Here is a 16124-nt window from a genome sequence, read left to right as displayed (position 1 = left end):
CCTCAATCCCCATATAGAACTAATTTCTTCTTCTAATTCTCTGTGATGTCTAAGTTTCACTGTGTACCAACCTTCTCCGTCCCTCCTCCTATGTGTTATCCAGTGCACTATCCAAGGTCATGAGTTTAGTTTAGAGAGATAACAAACGAGTAATTGCGCTTGCCTACACCTCTTCCTCCCACCTTTTTTCCTCACTCCCCACGGGCCCATCCTTTGTGCCTCATCAGTGTTGCCGGTGTCATCTGTCCTGTTGCCTGTCAGGCCACCCATCAGTGAACTCTTCTGCAGCAGCTGAACTGTGGAAGGAGTTGCTGGTAAACGGCGATTGCTTGCATTCTGCATCATTGAGGTTTGATGTCACCGCACTAGCATAGCGACATTGGTAATAGGATTTCACGCTCAGCACCGACCGAGCCCTGCGGCACGAAATGGGCTTTCACTTCCCCCAGGAATCACTCGGCCGAGCACATCAAGCCGGGAGAACATTGTGAAAACATATTGAAATATAATGAATAAAATGTCCTCTCTCCGTTTCTACAAGGAAGGGGCGAAAGCTTTAAAGATTTTTCACAGTTAATGATACGCTGCGTGTCCAAAATAAGACACTTATCCTAAATGGTTGTGTCTTGTGATTAAGAAGAAAGGTTTACATTAGATTCACAAGTAAATGAAAAATAAGGCAGTGCATATTTTCAAAGTTGACTCTTCAAAGACAATGAATTTTATGACAATTGCTCACACCGGATGTTTTATACCACACGGCTTCCTTCCATTTCTTCTTTAAATGTTTAGTTCATTCTGTTCATTCTCCTGTTTTTTTTTTTTCTTTTACACCTACGTTCATCTGTTCAAGCGAAAAAAAGACGAGAGCTTTTTTTCCCTGCTTTTTGTGTTGTCTCTGACTCATCTCTCTCCCCCACCCCGTGTCCCGTGTCTTCTCTCTCATCAGTGGAATATTGAGGAATCCACCGAGCATGTGAGTAACACTTGTGTGCTGCTGGGTTTGTCTTGCCATCCAGGCTCTTCTTCCCCTCTACAGTTCAGGGTGGCGTGTGTGGATTGTGAGGCACTAAGTGCTTCTAAAGCTGTATTTGCTGTGTGTGTTGCATTTTGTGAACTACTCTGCGTGAAACCTCATAAGATCATAACCTGAGATCCCTGGTTCTTTTGTCGGCACGTGTCATTGATGAAGAGCTAGTGCCACCGTGAAGCATGAGAACTGTTTCCACTGATCTTTGCCTACAACCGCGTCAACATTTTACAATCAAACAACGACGTAGTAACGGCTTAGCTATGCAAGCTGTTTCAGTTGCTTCCTGCACTGAGCACGCAGGACTTCCCACCCACGCACTGGGCGTACGATGTGGTCAAAGGCGCCCTGCCACAACTACAGTAGCTCCGTTTAAATGAACGATTCTAGTATGAGTGGAGTGCAGTCAGAAAGGAGTTCTGATCAGGAACCAACACATTTTTTTACGTGGCCATAATAAAAACAGTAGAAAGATACAGGCCTTTATATGTGTTACTCAAAACTATCAGATTAGCTATTTTGGCATGTGAATAAAGCAAATTTTATTTCAGTAATGGATGCACGTTATTCTGTTTTTGGTGCGCAAAGTCCTGCAAGATCACATGGCATATAGCATTAAGCAATGAGAGAGCTCACACAAATGCTTCATTCCAGTGGAGGAAAAAAACCCAGCATGTGGGATTTGTTTCTATGACAGCAACAACAAACAGCTAATGGCAGTCTTATAATGTATGGCAAGAAAAAGAACTCACCTACAGCACGAACCAAGCATCTGTCCAATCTGCTATCACAGATTAGGGTTTTTTTTTTTTGTCTCTCTTTGGATAGATTTTGGGTGATAAATCAGCTAAATAAAACTGTCCCAGTTGTTTGAAAAGGTGCTGCAGTGATGCCTCAGCATTTTTCTGAGAATTTTGTGGAATTTTCCATTTAAAAGTGCTCAGAACATTTGAGCAAAAAGTGGTCTGCTCTGAAAAAAGACATTGCATGCAACATTTTTTCTGGAGGCAGCTACATGTGGTCGCATATGCTCCGTTCTCATTTAGAGCAATTGGAAGAAAAAAAAACATTGGCACCCGAAAAAAAAAAAGGCCTATATGGACACGGGGCCTAATAGGTGCTCCTGTCTTCCTGTCTAAAGGGTTATGAAAGGATTGCACCTCCCTTCTTGATACTCCTGGATTTCTAATCAGATTTGGCCCTTTCATTCTGATTGAAGAGTTTATTTGAGACCTTTCCATTTTGATTCTCAATCATTCTGATTAATTATTGGTGTCCATGTAATCACAGGGAGCGTTACTCTGACATGAGTCTGGCTCCCGTAACCTGCTCCTGTCTCCTGTCACATTACGGACTATATGTCTGTCTGAGGGGGAGGACTATTATCAGCCCCACACATCTCCACCTTTGCCACCAGTCTTTCATATACATTTCATTTGCCTGGATGGCAGCTCACTGTTCAGTGGCTCTCTCATAGGCCTTTGTTATGGCTTATTACCTCCAAGGCATCAAATTCTCTGGCATAAATGCGGAGCCACTTACTGTTCCTAGTCAGACATTCAGCAGAACCCTGCCAGAATGGCATGAAGTATTTTCACTGTTCCAACAGGTACAGAAGATTGTCTAAAAAAGGTTTAGAGTTTCTGAGAGAGCATATCAAATAAGCTACCATCAGGGCAGGTAACTCTGGGATAAGGAGGAGGGCTAATATGTGGACTTGGGTTCACTTCCCGGCCACACTACCCGACTGTATCCTTTGAAAAGCAGCTTCATCTACATTGTCTCAGTCCACCCAGCTGTAAATGGATACTGGCCTTGGCCGGGGAAGTAACCAGTGATGGATTGGGGTCCCGTCCAGAGTAAGTCATTGACGCTCATCCACTTAATGCTGTAGTATCAAAGGATAAACATCAGCACAGATTTTGTATAGGGCACTCACCCACCCAGTCCTCACTCCCATCCGGGTCATGGCACCAACATAACCTGTCCTTGAACTCAGTCACCCGCATGGGAAGCAGGTGTTTGAACCAGGATGCCATAACCAAGACCTTTAGTATCAACTGCTAGAACATCTTTTGGTATCAGGGAGTGGAGGTTTACTCGCTACCCAGCACCACCTGCTGGCCACCATTACATATGCGAAGCATGTTTGTATAAAATAGGATATACTGCACACAGAAATTGTGAACATCGTCAAATGTCTGTTGCAGTCAAGACATTCATTCATAATGCAGGTGCAGGATTTGCATTTTTCTACGATTGTGGCAAAACCGAAATTTGTACTGCATTATTGTATAGCGAATGGCCGACATTACTTTTTTCTTCTTCTTTAATCACCTAATTTTTACATTTTTTCCAACACCAGTTTATGAAAGCAATGCCTCCCCGTTGCCAGAGTAAATTTATGTGTTACGAATGTTTCTGCTCATCTGTTCATACAAGCCAGGATGCAGATCGTATTTATCCGATCACATTGAGTCAAAATCTGGTGGCTCAGCGCACATGGCTAGATTCCTCAAGCAGCCCACACAGCGTGAGGCTGCACTGCCTTCTCTTTCTTAATGTGTTGATTAAAACCTGACAGACACGGAGCTAGACGTTGTCAGAGGACGACATCTGCTCGCACATTTTTTTTATTTCTTTAACTGCCGTGTTTAGATGAACAGTCGGAGCAAATGTAGCGCGAGTATCCAAAGACAGATGTCATCAGCGAAAACAGCACGGAACGCATGTTGCTGACTCTTAGTGTGTTTCTTTGGAGGAATATTTTCAAGCACATTTGTGGCATTTTCAATGCAAGTCATAATAATAAGAAATGTGCTTTAAAAAAAGTGGGCTGAAGCTCATATATGAGGATAGTGGTGTAAGGAGACCTGCAGAGAAAGATCCATTTCTATAACTAGTCGACTTGATAATCTCCGTAATGCCCTTTGGTGCTGCTCTAAGCATTTGCTCTGAAGGAAACTTTGAATCCGTGCTTTTTCTATTTTCTGCTGAGTTTCAAATGTGTTGCGAGACCTGAGTCGACCTTGCCAGACTAGGGGGAAAAGATCTCTGCGGCTGCCACTGCTGAGACTGTTAAAGCCATTTGTATGATTAAAGTAATGAGACTTCCTCCATAAAGTTAAAACGGTTTTATGATACAGTAATTTAGAATTTTGTCCCCTGTCTCTCTTAAAAGCTGGTATGGGTACAGCAAATGTCCCTTAAAGAGAGCAGCAGTTAAAAAGTATTGTCAACCAGAGTTGGCTTATAGAGACTGTTAAATGTTCTTCTATGGTTTGGAAATTAAAATTTCATTAGTTAGCGAAACAGCATTAGGGCAAAGCCGTATAACATCTGAAGTGTAGAAGTAGTTTGTGAGGAGTTCCGGCAGGAAGACTTGTAGGCATCGATGCGTTTGTCCTCTCGGTGGCCCCAGTCAGACAAACCCAGCATGTGTCCCCCAGGCATTAATCCATTCTGGGTTTTGGTTTTCATAGTTCTCACGTCTGCGTTTGTGTATATAATTATATGTGTTTGTACATGTGGGCTGTGTTCAGGTACGGACAGAGTGTCAGTTCACGAGTGTTTGTGGGTGTGTTTACGTTCAGACTGATGCAGTCTGGTGAAGTGAGTGCCAGAGCTGCAACAGGTTACCAGGACCCGTGTTTGTGGTTGTTTGCCGTTGAGGCTGATTTCTGCTTCTGCTTCAACAGTCCTTAACTACATCGTCAGGGTCTGAAGTGGTGCACCTAGACAGCCACGACACTAGATGGCAGTGTAGTTGTCACTGGGATCAGGTTGGAGATATGTGCAGGGGGCGATCACAGCTCTGCAGCGGCTGTTTCCTCAATAGATTTTTAAAGAGTGTACTTGAGCCTTGGTGTGAGCCTAAGGCACTCATTGCTACACCGACAGCATAATTTGAAGCAGAAGCATAACTCAGCCTTAGGCTTATCATTTTGGTGCTTGTTTTGTTTGTTTTTATTTATTATTACCCTTGTGTGTCTGTGTTTTTGTCTGCAGACTGACCCTTCAGCCCAATACAGTGTTTCCCCTGCCAGGCCAGCAATATTTTTTTTTCTTTGTAACACCAATGGAAAAAAAGCACATAGTGTTTTTTGTTTTGTTTTGTTTTTTTACACTAATTTGAGAGGTCGTTTGATTCCTACTCCAGTACAATTTATATAAAGAAATATCATATTTGTTATTAAAAATAATATGACTATATAAGACTTTCCACATTAAACAAAATACACTCTAATAATTACAGTAATAACACTACAACTATGTACAAAAATTCCAAATTGCAAAGCTCCAGTGTAACTTATGCTTCAAGTGTCATTTTCTAATAGGTGCAACTTATACTCCTGAAAATACAATAATTTGGAAATCTGTAATCATTTTGGCACATCCACAAAGCCTTCTTATTTTCCTGTTCCGTGGCGCTACACACTTGAGTCAAAACACATTTACGTATCACTTTTTCTTTGAGAAGTAACTCACTTTAAAGTTGATTTCACATGAAGTCATAATGGTAATGAGAGTATGGTATAAAATGTGTTTCTGTTGTGTGAAGCAGCAGACCTTTGTGCTGCACACTCATTTAAGCATTAAAAATCATTAATTAGACACAGCCACCTTATTTGTTTAACATATAAAACGGTTAAAAAAAAGGCTTCGATTTATGAAGATTTCATCCAAGTTCTAACTTTCAAGGAGCAGATTTGAAAATGAAAATGGTGTTGAGTAATTACTAACCACAATTACTAAAGGGGGGTTATATTATACTAAACCAATTTTTATCTACAATTTACATTTTCATGTGTTTGAGGCTTCATGTTCAACATCTCTACCATACGAGGTCTATCAGAAAAGTATCCTACCTTTTTATTTTTAAAAAAAACTATATGGATTTGAATGACATGCGATTACACCAATTATGCTTGAACCCTCGTGCGCATGCGTGAGTTTTATCACGCATGTCGGTGACGTCATTTCCCTGTGGGCAGGCCTTGAATGAGATGTGGTCCCGCCCTCTCGGCTGAATTCCTTTGTTTCACACGCTGCTCGAGACGGCGCGCGTTGCTTTATCAAAAATTTTTCTGGACCTGTGAGGAATATCCGAGTGGACACTATTCGAGAAATTAAGATGGTTTTCGGTGAAAAGTTTAACGGCTGATGAGAGATTATGGGGTGTTTCTGTCGGTGTAAGGACTTCCCATGGAGCGGGACGTCGCGCAGCGCTTCCAGGCGCCGTCGTCGGCCTGTTTCGACCTGAAAACATCCTAATTTAAGGCTTAATTCACCCAGGACATCGTGAGAGAACAGAGAAGATTCAGAAGAGGCCGGCATGAGGACTTTATGCGGACATTCCACTGTTTAAGGACATTTTGTAATGAAAGACGTGCGCGCAAATTCTGTGTGCGCTGCAACAGGAAAAACACCTCCGTGTTGAAAACCATTTGTAAAATTCAGGCGGCTTTTGATGGCTTTCAACAAGTGAGTAACTGAGAAATTGTTTAACAGCTTGGGCATGTTCCAACTTGCCCGTTAAGGTTTCCAACGGAGGTGTTTTTCCTGTCGTGACCCCCCGCGGTCGGGTCCGGCCCAACATGCGACTCTGCCCGCACGTTCTTTCATTGCAAAATGTCCGTTAACAATGGAATGTCCGAATAAACTCCTCATGCCGACTTCTTCTGAAAGTTCTCTGTTCTCTGACGACTTACTGGGTCAACAGAGCCTGAAATGTGGAAGTTTTCAACTTGAAACGGCGAGATGCTGCCGCCTCGAAGCGCAGAGCGCTGTCAGGCACCGTGGGCCATCCTTAAAGCGACACTACCAGACCAAAATCTCTCATCAGCCGTTAAAATTTTTACCGAAAACCAGCTGAATTTATCGAATGGCGTCCACTCAGTTGTGCCTTACAGTTTTGAAAAAATTTTGATCAAACAAAGCAGCAGTCTCAGCCATTCCTAAACAATGAAAAAACGAGGAGAGGGTGGGCCACTCCTCACTCAAAGACTGCCCACAGGCGAATGATGTAACCGACAGGCGTGAAAAAACTCTCGCATGCCCACGAGGGTTCAAGCATGTCTGATGTAATCACACGTGATTCAAATCCATATGGCTTTTGAAAAAAATAATAAGGTCGGATACTTTTCTAATAGACCTCGTATAACAATTCACAGTCTCCTGCTACAAACATCATGTCCCTTCATTTGCTTTAATTTTATCGCAGATTAATAAAATACCCCTCCCACCCACACACACACACACACACACACACACACACAATGTCCCAGGGTTACCTCTATTCTTTTATTACTCTATTACAATTGCTATTACTCTATAATGCAAAAATCGTAGTGATGGTGGAGGGAGCTGATATGTAATGTGAAAATTTACTACGTCACACAGCAATGCCGCCTTAAACTGAGATGATAAAACTATTAAAATACACTTTATAGTGCAGTAGTAAATCATGATGTCATTTCATGCAAAGTTCATAGGTTACACAGTTTATTTTTATATTCTGTAGTTGTTTTCAAGGTTTATTTATTTATTTTTCATGCTACATCTGCACGTCTGAGTACTTCATGTTTTTCTGCTCGATGCAATTTGGCTTCTTTTCCCCAGATAGTACCACTGGGCCTGAAAAAAATCCAGGGGAAACACTGTTGCGTGAGATTCCCGAATGCAGTGTAAAGTGTCAGTCTGACTTTGTTACACAACCAATATTGATGTTTTTGTTGAAGAATGCATAGGCAAATAAGAAATGTGTAACATCTGTCTATTTAATTACCTTGAAGATTTATCTCAGAGTTCTAATGATATGGCCCACAATCAGAAGTGTACTATTTTGTGGGCTGCAGAGTAATGATGATCCTAAGCTCCTCTGGGGATAATCTCATGCTTGTCCATGCAGCAGGCAGGAACACTGACACACTGGTGATGTTCTGGTTCATTTGTTCGGTTTGTTGGTTAATGGGTTCAGCGTGTGCCTCAGGGATGGGCGCAGGAGTTTTTCTTAACCAAGAAAAGTTCCTGTTCCTATTTTTGTGCCATTAAAACTTTTCTCTAATAAACGCTTGAGATTTTTTGTTTGTGTTATAGGAAAATTGATCAAGATCCTTCACATGGATGGAGATGGGCGTTGAATCTTTTATTGTGTCTTTTGGCGGTGTGTTTTGAGAGGGGATAAGAGCTTGTGTGTGAGGGAATGTGGTTTTTGCTCATTGTTTTGATGTTGTTGTTTGTTTGTTGTTTGAGGCGGTGCCAGTCAGAATTAATGACTCCATTTAACAGCTTGTTTCGCAATTTTGTTCTCCATTTTGCAGGAGGCCATTATCGGAGGGCTGCAGTCTGAAACCACCTACTCCGTCACCGTAGCGGCGTACAATACAAAGGGAGACGGAGCTCGTAGCAAAGCTAAAGTCGTCACCACAACTGGTGCAGGTAAGTCATGTAAAACTGGATATATGTGTGTTTCAAACATATACCTTGTTACTGACCTTCAGGATATTGTCATTGTGGCTGGAAAGCTGTTCAAAGTAGATTCAGTCAAATGCTACACATGATATTTTTGGGATGTGGCTACAGGTGCGAGACATTGGCATTGGCAGTTACTGAACTTTGTGTAAAGTGTCGCCATTTTGAATGATGGTGAAAATCCCACGAGATCTCATAAAGTGAAAGCATAGATAAAATGCAACTCAGAGGCTGACCATCCCCCACTGGGAGGAGCTGAATCATTCATGTACAGCTCACCATCATAATCAAGCAAACAAAGCAGTGAATATTTATCAGTTGAACGCCATCAAAGAAACATGAAGCAATCTGTGTGCAATGCAACAGAAACATCAGCAGAGTTTTTGAACCACACACATGTACGAGTACATGTTGCATCATTTACAGTCCACAGTGTTTGAAATGGCTCCGATGTTTTAAAAAATACAACCCCTGGCAAAAATTATGGAATCACCGGCCTCAGAGGATGTTCATTCAGTTGTTTAATTTTGTAGAAAAAAATCAGATCACAGACACGACACAAAACTAAAGTCATTTCAGATGGCAACTTTCTGGCTTTAAGAAACACTATAAGAAATCAGGAAAACAAATTATGGCAGTCAGTAACGGTTACTTTTTAGACCAAGCAGAGGGAAAAAAATATGGAATCACTCAATTCTGAGTAAAAAATTATGGAATCACCCTGTAAATTTCATCCCAAAACTAACACCTGCATCAAATCAGATCTGCTCGTTAGTCTGCATCTAAAAAGGAGTGATCACACCTTGGAGAGCTGTTGCACCAAGTGGACTGACATGAATCATGGCTCATGGTCTTAGTTTTGGGGATGAAAATTTACAGGGTGATTCCATAATTTTTTCCTCAGAATTGAGTGATTCCATATTTTTTTCCCTCTGCTTGGTCTAAAAAAAGTAACCGTTATTGACTGTTACTGATTTCTTATAGTGTTTCTTAAAGCCAGAAAGTTGCAATTTGAAATGACTTTAGTTTTGTGTCATGTCTGTGATCTGTTTTTTTCCTACAAAATTAAACAACTGAATGAACATCCTCCGAGGCCGATGATTCCATAATTTTTGCCGGGGATTGTAAATACAAACGCAACACTTTTGGTTTTGCTCCCATTTTGTATGAGATGAACTCAAAGATCTAAAACTTTTTCCACATACACAATATCACCATTTCCCTCAAATATTGTTCACAAACCAGTCTAAATCTGTGATAGTGAGCACTTCTTTGCTGAGATAATCCATCCCACCTCACAGGTGTGCCATACCAAGATGCTGATTAGACACCATGATTAGTGCACAGGTGTGCCTTAGACTGCCCACAATAAAAGGCCACTCTGAAAGGTGCAGTTTTATCACACAGCACAATGCCACAGATGTCGCAAGATTTGAGGGAGCGTGCAATTGGCATGCTGACAGCAGGAATGTCAACCAGAGCTGTTGCTCGTGTATTGAATGTTCATTTCTCTACCATAAGCCGTCTCCAAAGGCGTTTCAGAAAATTTGGCAGTACATCCAACCAGCCTCACAACCGCAGACCACGTGTAACCACACCAGCCCAGGACCTCCACATCCAGCATGTTCACCTCCAAGATCATCTGAGACCAGCCACTTGGACAGCTGCTGAAACAATTGGTTTGCATAACCAAAGAATTTCTGCACAAACTGTCAGAAACCATCTCAGGGAAGCTCATCTGCATGCTCGTCGTCCTCATCGGGGTCTCGACCTGACTCCAGTTCGTCATCGTAACCGACTTGAGTGGGCAAATGCTCACATTCACTGGCATTTGGCACGTTGGAGAGATGTTCTCTTCACGGATGAATCCCGGTTCACACTGTCCAGGGCAGATGGCAGACAGCGTGTGTGGCGTCGTATGGGTGAGCGGTTTTCTGATGTCAATGTTGTGGATCGAGTGGCCCATGGTGGCGGTGGGGTTATGGTATGGGCAGGCGTCTGTTATGGACGAAGAACACAGGTGCATTTTATTGATGGCATTTTGAATGCACAGAGATACCGTGACGAGATCCTGAGGCCCATTGTTGTGCCATACATCCAAGAACATCACCTCATGTTGCAGCAGGATAATGCACGGCCCCATGTTGCAAGGATCTGTACACAATTCTTGGAAGCTGAAAATGTCCCAGTTCTTGCATGGCCAGCATACTCACCGGACATGTCACCCATTGAGCATGTTTGGGATGCTCTGGACCGGCGTATACGACAGCGTGTACCAGTTCCTGCCAATATCCAGCAACTTCACACAGCCATTGAAGAGGAGTGGACCAACATTCCACAGGCCACAATTGACAACCTGATCAACTCTATGCGTAGGAGATGTGTTGCACTGCATGAGGCAAATGGTGTTCACACCAGATACTGACTGGAATCCCCCCCCCCCAATAAAACAAAACTGCACCTTTCAGAGTGGCCTTTTAATGTGGACAGTCTAAGGCACACCTGTGCACTAATCATGGTGTCTAATCAGCATCTTGATATGGCACACCTGTGAGGTGGGATGGATTATCTCAGCAAAGGAGAAGTGCTCACTATCACAGATTTAGACTGGTTTGTGAACAATATTTGAGGGAAATGGTGATATTGTGTATGTGGAAAAAGTTTTAGATCTTTGAGTTCATCTCATACAAAATGGGAGCAAAACCAAAAGTGTTGCGTTTATATTTTTGTTGAGTGTAAATAAAATCCTGAGTGGCAGATGGCCCAAACGTTTATAGCATGAGCAAATGTAGTGTATGATTATGCATATCATACAGATGGAAGCACACACGCACAGATGTCGCACGATTCCACTGTTCAATACATTATACATAATAATCACTGCACAGTGCTGCTATGTTAAGAGTAGTAGTAGCAGCAGTACTGCAACACATTGTTCATGCATTGATAATACTACTGGGTGCTGTTGAAGCCACTCAGTGAGCACTGCTGTGCAGAAATGTTTCACACCTATAGCCAGATCCATATTTTTATCTCCGACAAAGAAATTCATTTTTCCTATCACGGAGCACGTGACATTCACCTCCTTTATCAAACGTGCCTGTTAGTTACAAAATTGATGGTGCCTCAAAATACACTAAAACTAAATCTCCAGGGCAACGATAAAGTGAACCTTGCAGATAAGATATGCGTATATATTTAAAATGCACGTGTAACTTTGTATATTTAACATATTAGGTATCGTAAATGTATCGGTGTCATGCATATTCCAGAGGAACCATAAAATATCAGCGCACAAATACCTTAAGTTCCACTCCGCACAGTAGTGGAGGGCCTGGGAATCCGGTTGTTGTGTGATGTAACGCATCATGTGATTTTCAACTTCCGGGTCCAGTCAAAAAAGGCACGCAGTCATTAACATTGAGAACTGCACTGGGACGCTCTGATCAGGCTGCACTTACACCATTACACACGGACAACAACATTAACATCGCAACATAACTCTTTGTATATTGTGTCTAAAACTCTCCTGGATATATTAACTGGGTTTTTAGATGTTGTTATTGTGTTTGTTTTATTTAAAGATGCCAGAAGCTCAGGTCTCTGTGAAGGCTTTCAGTTGTCCAGGTTGTTTCCACAGTAGAGAAGCTTGAATCTTTGACTGGACTGGGTTGCTTGATGCGAGGACGTTTCGCTTGTAATCGCAGAAGGTTCCTCAGCTAAATTTCTTGCTCTGGTAGTCTGACTTCTGTCTTGACTCTTGTAGAGACGAACGAAATGTCCTCGCGTCAAGCAACCCAGTCCAGTCGAAGATTCAAGCTTCTCTACTATAGAAGCTCAGGTCGTTTCTCCGCTATTTTCAATGGGAGTTGCTGCGAGCTGCGATCGCTTCCTGTTCATGTCCTTCGGTGGGGAAAGTGAAGTTTGCACTTTAACATCCTGTTTATTGTAAGAAATATTTTTTTTTATTAACAAACAGACGTGTATTTTACCTGTGCATAATAAAATATATAAAGTAAAAGAAAAAAGTTTTATTAAGTGTTCTTACCTTAGAAACAGACGAGTGTGGTTAACGAGGTGGAGGCGGACCACGGAGTGAGGTTTGCTCACACTGTAAACACAAACTAAAACTGTAGATACTTAAAAGGATCATACAGACGTAACTTTAATTGTAAACTTGCAGGTCTTTGGACCCGGAAACAGATTTATCACATGATGCGTTACGTCAGAGCTTAACAACCGGATTGCAAGTGTAACTTTGTGTTCCCATCTATGGTTAATGCAAACCCCTAGTGATCAAAAGAAAAAAATGTTTATCAGAGCCATGTTTCGCTGTATTGAGAGCTTGAAATGCTACTGCGTATGTACAAGATACAGTTAGCACGCATGTTTTGATTAGTTTGTGTGTTGCGCCAAGTTGAGCATACACAGAGCGCACAAATAACACACTGAGAGATGCTATTATTGCATATTTATAAACTTGGAAATACATTTATTGAGCACAGAAAAGATTTTTGTTTGCTGAGCGATGTAGTAGGTATATGTGAGACAGCACCTCAAACCACCCTTTCCTCTGATGAAAGAATGCCCATTTTGACCAGTGCACTACCAAAACAATTGAATTATTTCACACGGACAAATTCATCAAACCATGGGAACGATGCGTATGTTGTGCACAGGCAGCAGCATTTTCAGAATTGGTTTGTCATATAAGAGACATACAGACTTTCTATCAGTGACCTTTTGCTTTTATTTGAACGTTACCGAACCATCGCTGGAAGTTGATGACACTGTGATCCTGGATTTAAGTTTGTCCTTACCCTGGGTATTTGTCACAAGATTTCAAAAAGATCGGCCAGTGAGCAATGCACAAATGTTAGAGAACTTGAATTGTTCACATTGCAATATTAATGGAAAGAGTATAGTTTTCAGATGAAATCAAAATTCTTTCATGAATTTTTTTAAATGGATTGAGGGACTCGCATTCCAAAACAACATATTACACAAAAACAATTTTTTTAGTGTTGTATTGGAAGTTGAGCTGAGTAACTAATGCATGCTTCTGTCTGTTTTCAGTGCCAGGTAAACCCACTATGATCATTAGCACCACCATGGGTAACACAGCACTGATCCAGTGGCAGCCGCCAAAAGAAATGGTGGGCGAGTTGATGGGATACCAACTGCAGTACAAGCGCACTGACGAGGAGGACAATACCTCACGTGAGCTGAAGAAGACCGACGACCACTACACTGTCACTGGACTACACAAAGGCGCCACCTACGTCTTCCGCCTCAGCGCACGTAACCGTGCAGGCGTTGGAGAAGCCTATGTGAAGGAGATCATCACCCCAGAAGATGTGCCGTCTGGGTTCCCAATAAACCTGCAGGTCACTGGTTTAACCACATCCAGCACCCAGCTGACATGGGATCCCCCTCTTCTGGCGGACAGGAACGGCAAGATCACATACTATGTAGTGGTGTACAGGGATATCAACAGTCAGCAGAACGGCACCAACCGCACGGCTGACACTCGCATGACCATCCAGGGCCTTAAGCCGGACACCACCTACGACATACGGGTGCAGGCCTTCACCAGCAAGGGTGGAGGACCCCTCAGCCCCAGCATCCAGAGTAGGACCATGTCCACTTCATCTGGTAGGACAAGCTGCCGACATTTATACACAAACATACCGGAGGCGTTTGATTTGAAAAAATGTCAGGGTTTTTTTTTTTTTTTTGTGCACATTTACTTTTACAGTTAGGCTTTCCATGTTCCGACTTTACAGACTAAAGTATTGTCTCTGAATCATATTGTAGGCCAAGTGTCTAGAGACATATCGGATCCTTTTTGTAATGGAGGGACGTACACCTCTAGTGATGTACACCCACGGAAAGTACATAGCACAAACACATCACCTGTTCATAGAATGCCCTGAACTGCGCCCTGTCTTTTTTTCAGTCTTTTCGGCAGTGCCATGTCTTTGACAGCGCATCACTGTTTATTGATTTATAGAGCGCTAATCTCATTACATGCTACAGTCACATTATCATGCTTCCTCTTCCTCCCTCCCATTACACACAAAGCTGAAGCACACAGAGCACGCGCCTCCCAGTGCATGTTATACTCTTATAAATTTTTGATTTCTTATTTATAACCTGCTGTGTGCCTATTTTAAGAAGCAGATGCTGCCACATTTATCAGTAATCACAGAAATCTTACAGCTTTACATATTTTTCTGTGCTAGCAAAGTGATACGCAGGCCCGCGGGAGATGGAGGCTATTTTTGTGTGTGCTGTTTAGGAGATTGTTGATGTTGTTTGCCCCCAATTGCTTGTCAAATCTGGTCATAAGGTAGCACCAGTGAATGCATACACAGTGTTTGCTAACAGGGTTAGTTGTTCCAAAGTAGTGTGAAATTGAATTACACAGCTTAGAAACGATTACATTTTGTGCTGTACGAGATGTTTCGCTTGAGATATTAATCAGAGCCGTGTTTTTCCTAACAGCATTTGCCACCAGCTTTGGTGTCAAAGCGGTCATGAAAACCTCTGTGCTTCTCACCTGGGAAGTGCCGGAAAACTACAAATCCCAAGTACCTTTCAAGGTATGTGTCAGTAGAGTACAAAGATAACCCTACGCTTGACATGCGCTACTGTAAGGTCAGTCAAATAATCTGGCCTGATCAATCCAATAGAACCTAGGATATATGTACCCATTACGCCCACCAAAATCCAAAAACGTTTTGCTATTTTTCCTATATATTGACATAATTTTAATTGACATAATTTGTTTAAGGGCAAGATTTACCTCTAAGGTGAATATTTAGTAATTAGTTGATGTACAATTCAAAAGACGTAATTAAGAAATTTTAGGGGAAAAGTCAAAAGTCTGGAATGGGCTTAATTGGTCCCATGGTACCATTTAAGCCCATGTGTGTTCCAAATAAGGCCATAACATCATTATTGATAAAATAAACTTGTTTAATGCAATAATTAATGCATAAAAATATAATTAATGTAATATATTTTATAAATGACAGTGAAAATGTTTTTTTAAATCCCTTTTGAACAAGATCATCATCTGAACAAATGACATACATGACAAACAGTGCAGTACACAACACAGAACAATGAATTGGTTAATTTTGTTTCATTTCAGGCACTTCAGGCAATTCAATTAAAAATAAACAGCAGTATATTTATTAGATAACACTGAACATGTCTTTAAAAAATTAAATTTATATTTACATATATCTCTAGTGGTGGCGGCCAAGTGGTTAGTGCACTTGGTTTCAGTGCGGAAGGTTCCCGGTTCAAACCGGTTTGGCAAAATACATGTCATTAGTTGTTGTTTTTATTTGAAGGGCATTATGCATTTTTGGTAGATGAGTAGTTAGTTGCCTACGTGAACTGATGGACACATGGAGGCATAAAGTGAAAACAAAGGAAATGACTTCACATTTTCTTACGCTTCCACTCGTAGCCTTCAAAGCATAACTTCATATAAATATCCACAACATTTCTAAATGGTATGAGCTTCTGGTTCTGTTGAAAAAGATACATAAACTCAGTATTTGATTGTCACTTAAAAATTAAACGACTGTCAGCGAGGGCTGCTCAA

The 16124-nt window shown here is 41.7% G+C and overlaps 1 protein-coding gene across 1 annotated transcript in view; it reads left to right on the top strand.

The window, feature by feature from the left end:
• LOC117521706 (receptor-type tyrosine-protein phosphatase F-like) overlaps nucleotides 1-16124 on the top strand; it is a 535666-nt gene that overhangs the window by 372964 nt on the left and 146578 nt on the right. Inside the window, exons 15-18 of the mRNA XM_034183049.1 lie at nucleotides 950-976; nucleotides 8353-8470; nucleotides 13580-14158; nucleotides 15011-15108. Of these exons, the coding sequence (XP_034038940.1) occupies nucleotides 950-976; nucleotides 8353-8470; nucleotides 13580-14158; nucleotides 15011-15108 (822 nt within the window). The remainder of the gene's footprint in view (nucleotides 1-949; nucleotides 977-8352; nucleotides 8471-13579; nucleotides 14159-15010; nucleotides 15109-16124) is intronic.

This window comes from Thalassophryne amazonica, chromosome 12 (assembly GCF_902500255.1).
Source record: "Thalassophryne amazonica chromosome 12, fThaAma1.1, whole genome shotgun sequence".
NCBI lineage: Eukaryota > Metazoa > Chordata > Actinopteri > Batrachoidiformes > Batrachoididae > Thalassophryne > Thalassophryne amazonica.
Note: the sequence above shows the minus strand (reverse complement) of the source record. Positions and strands in the feature narration are given on the sequence as shown.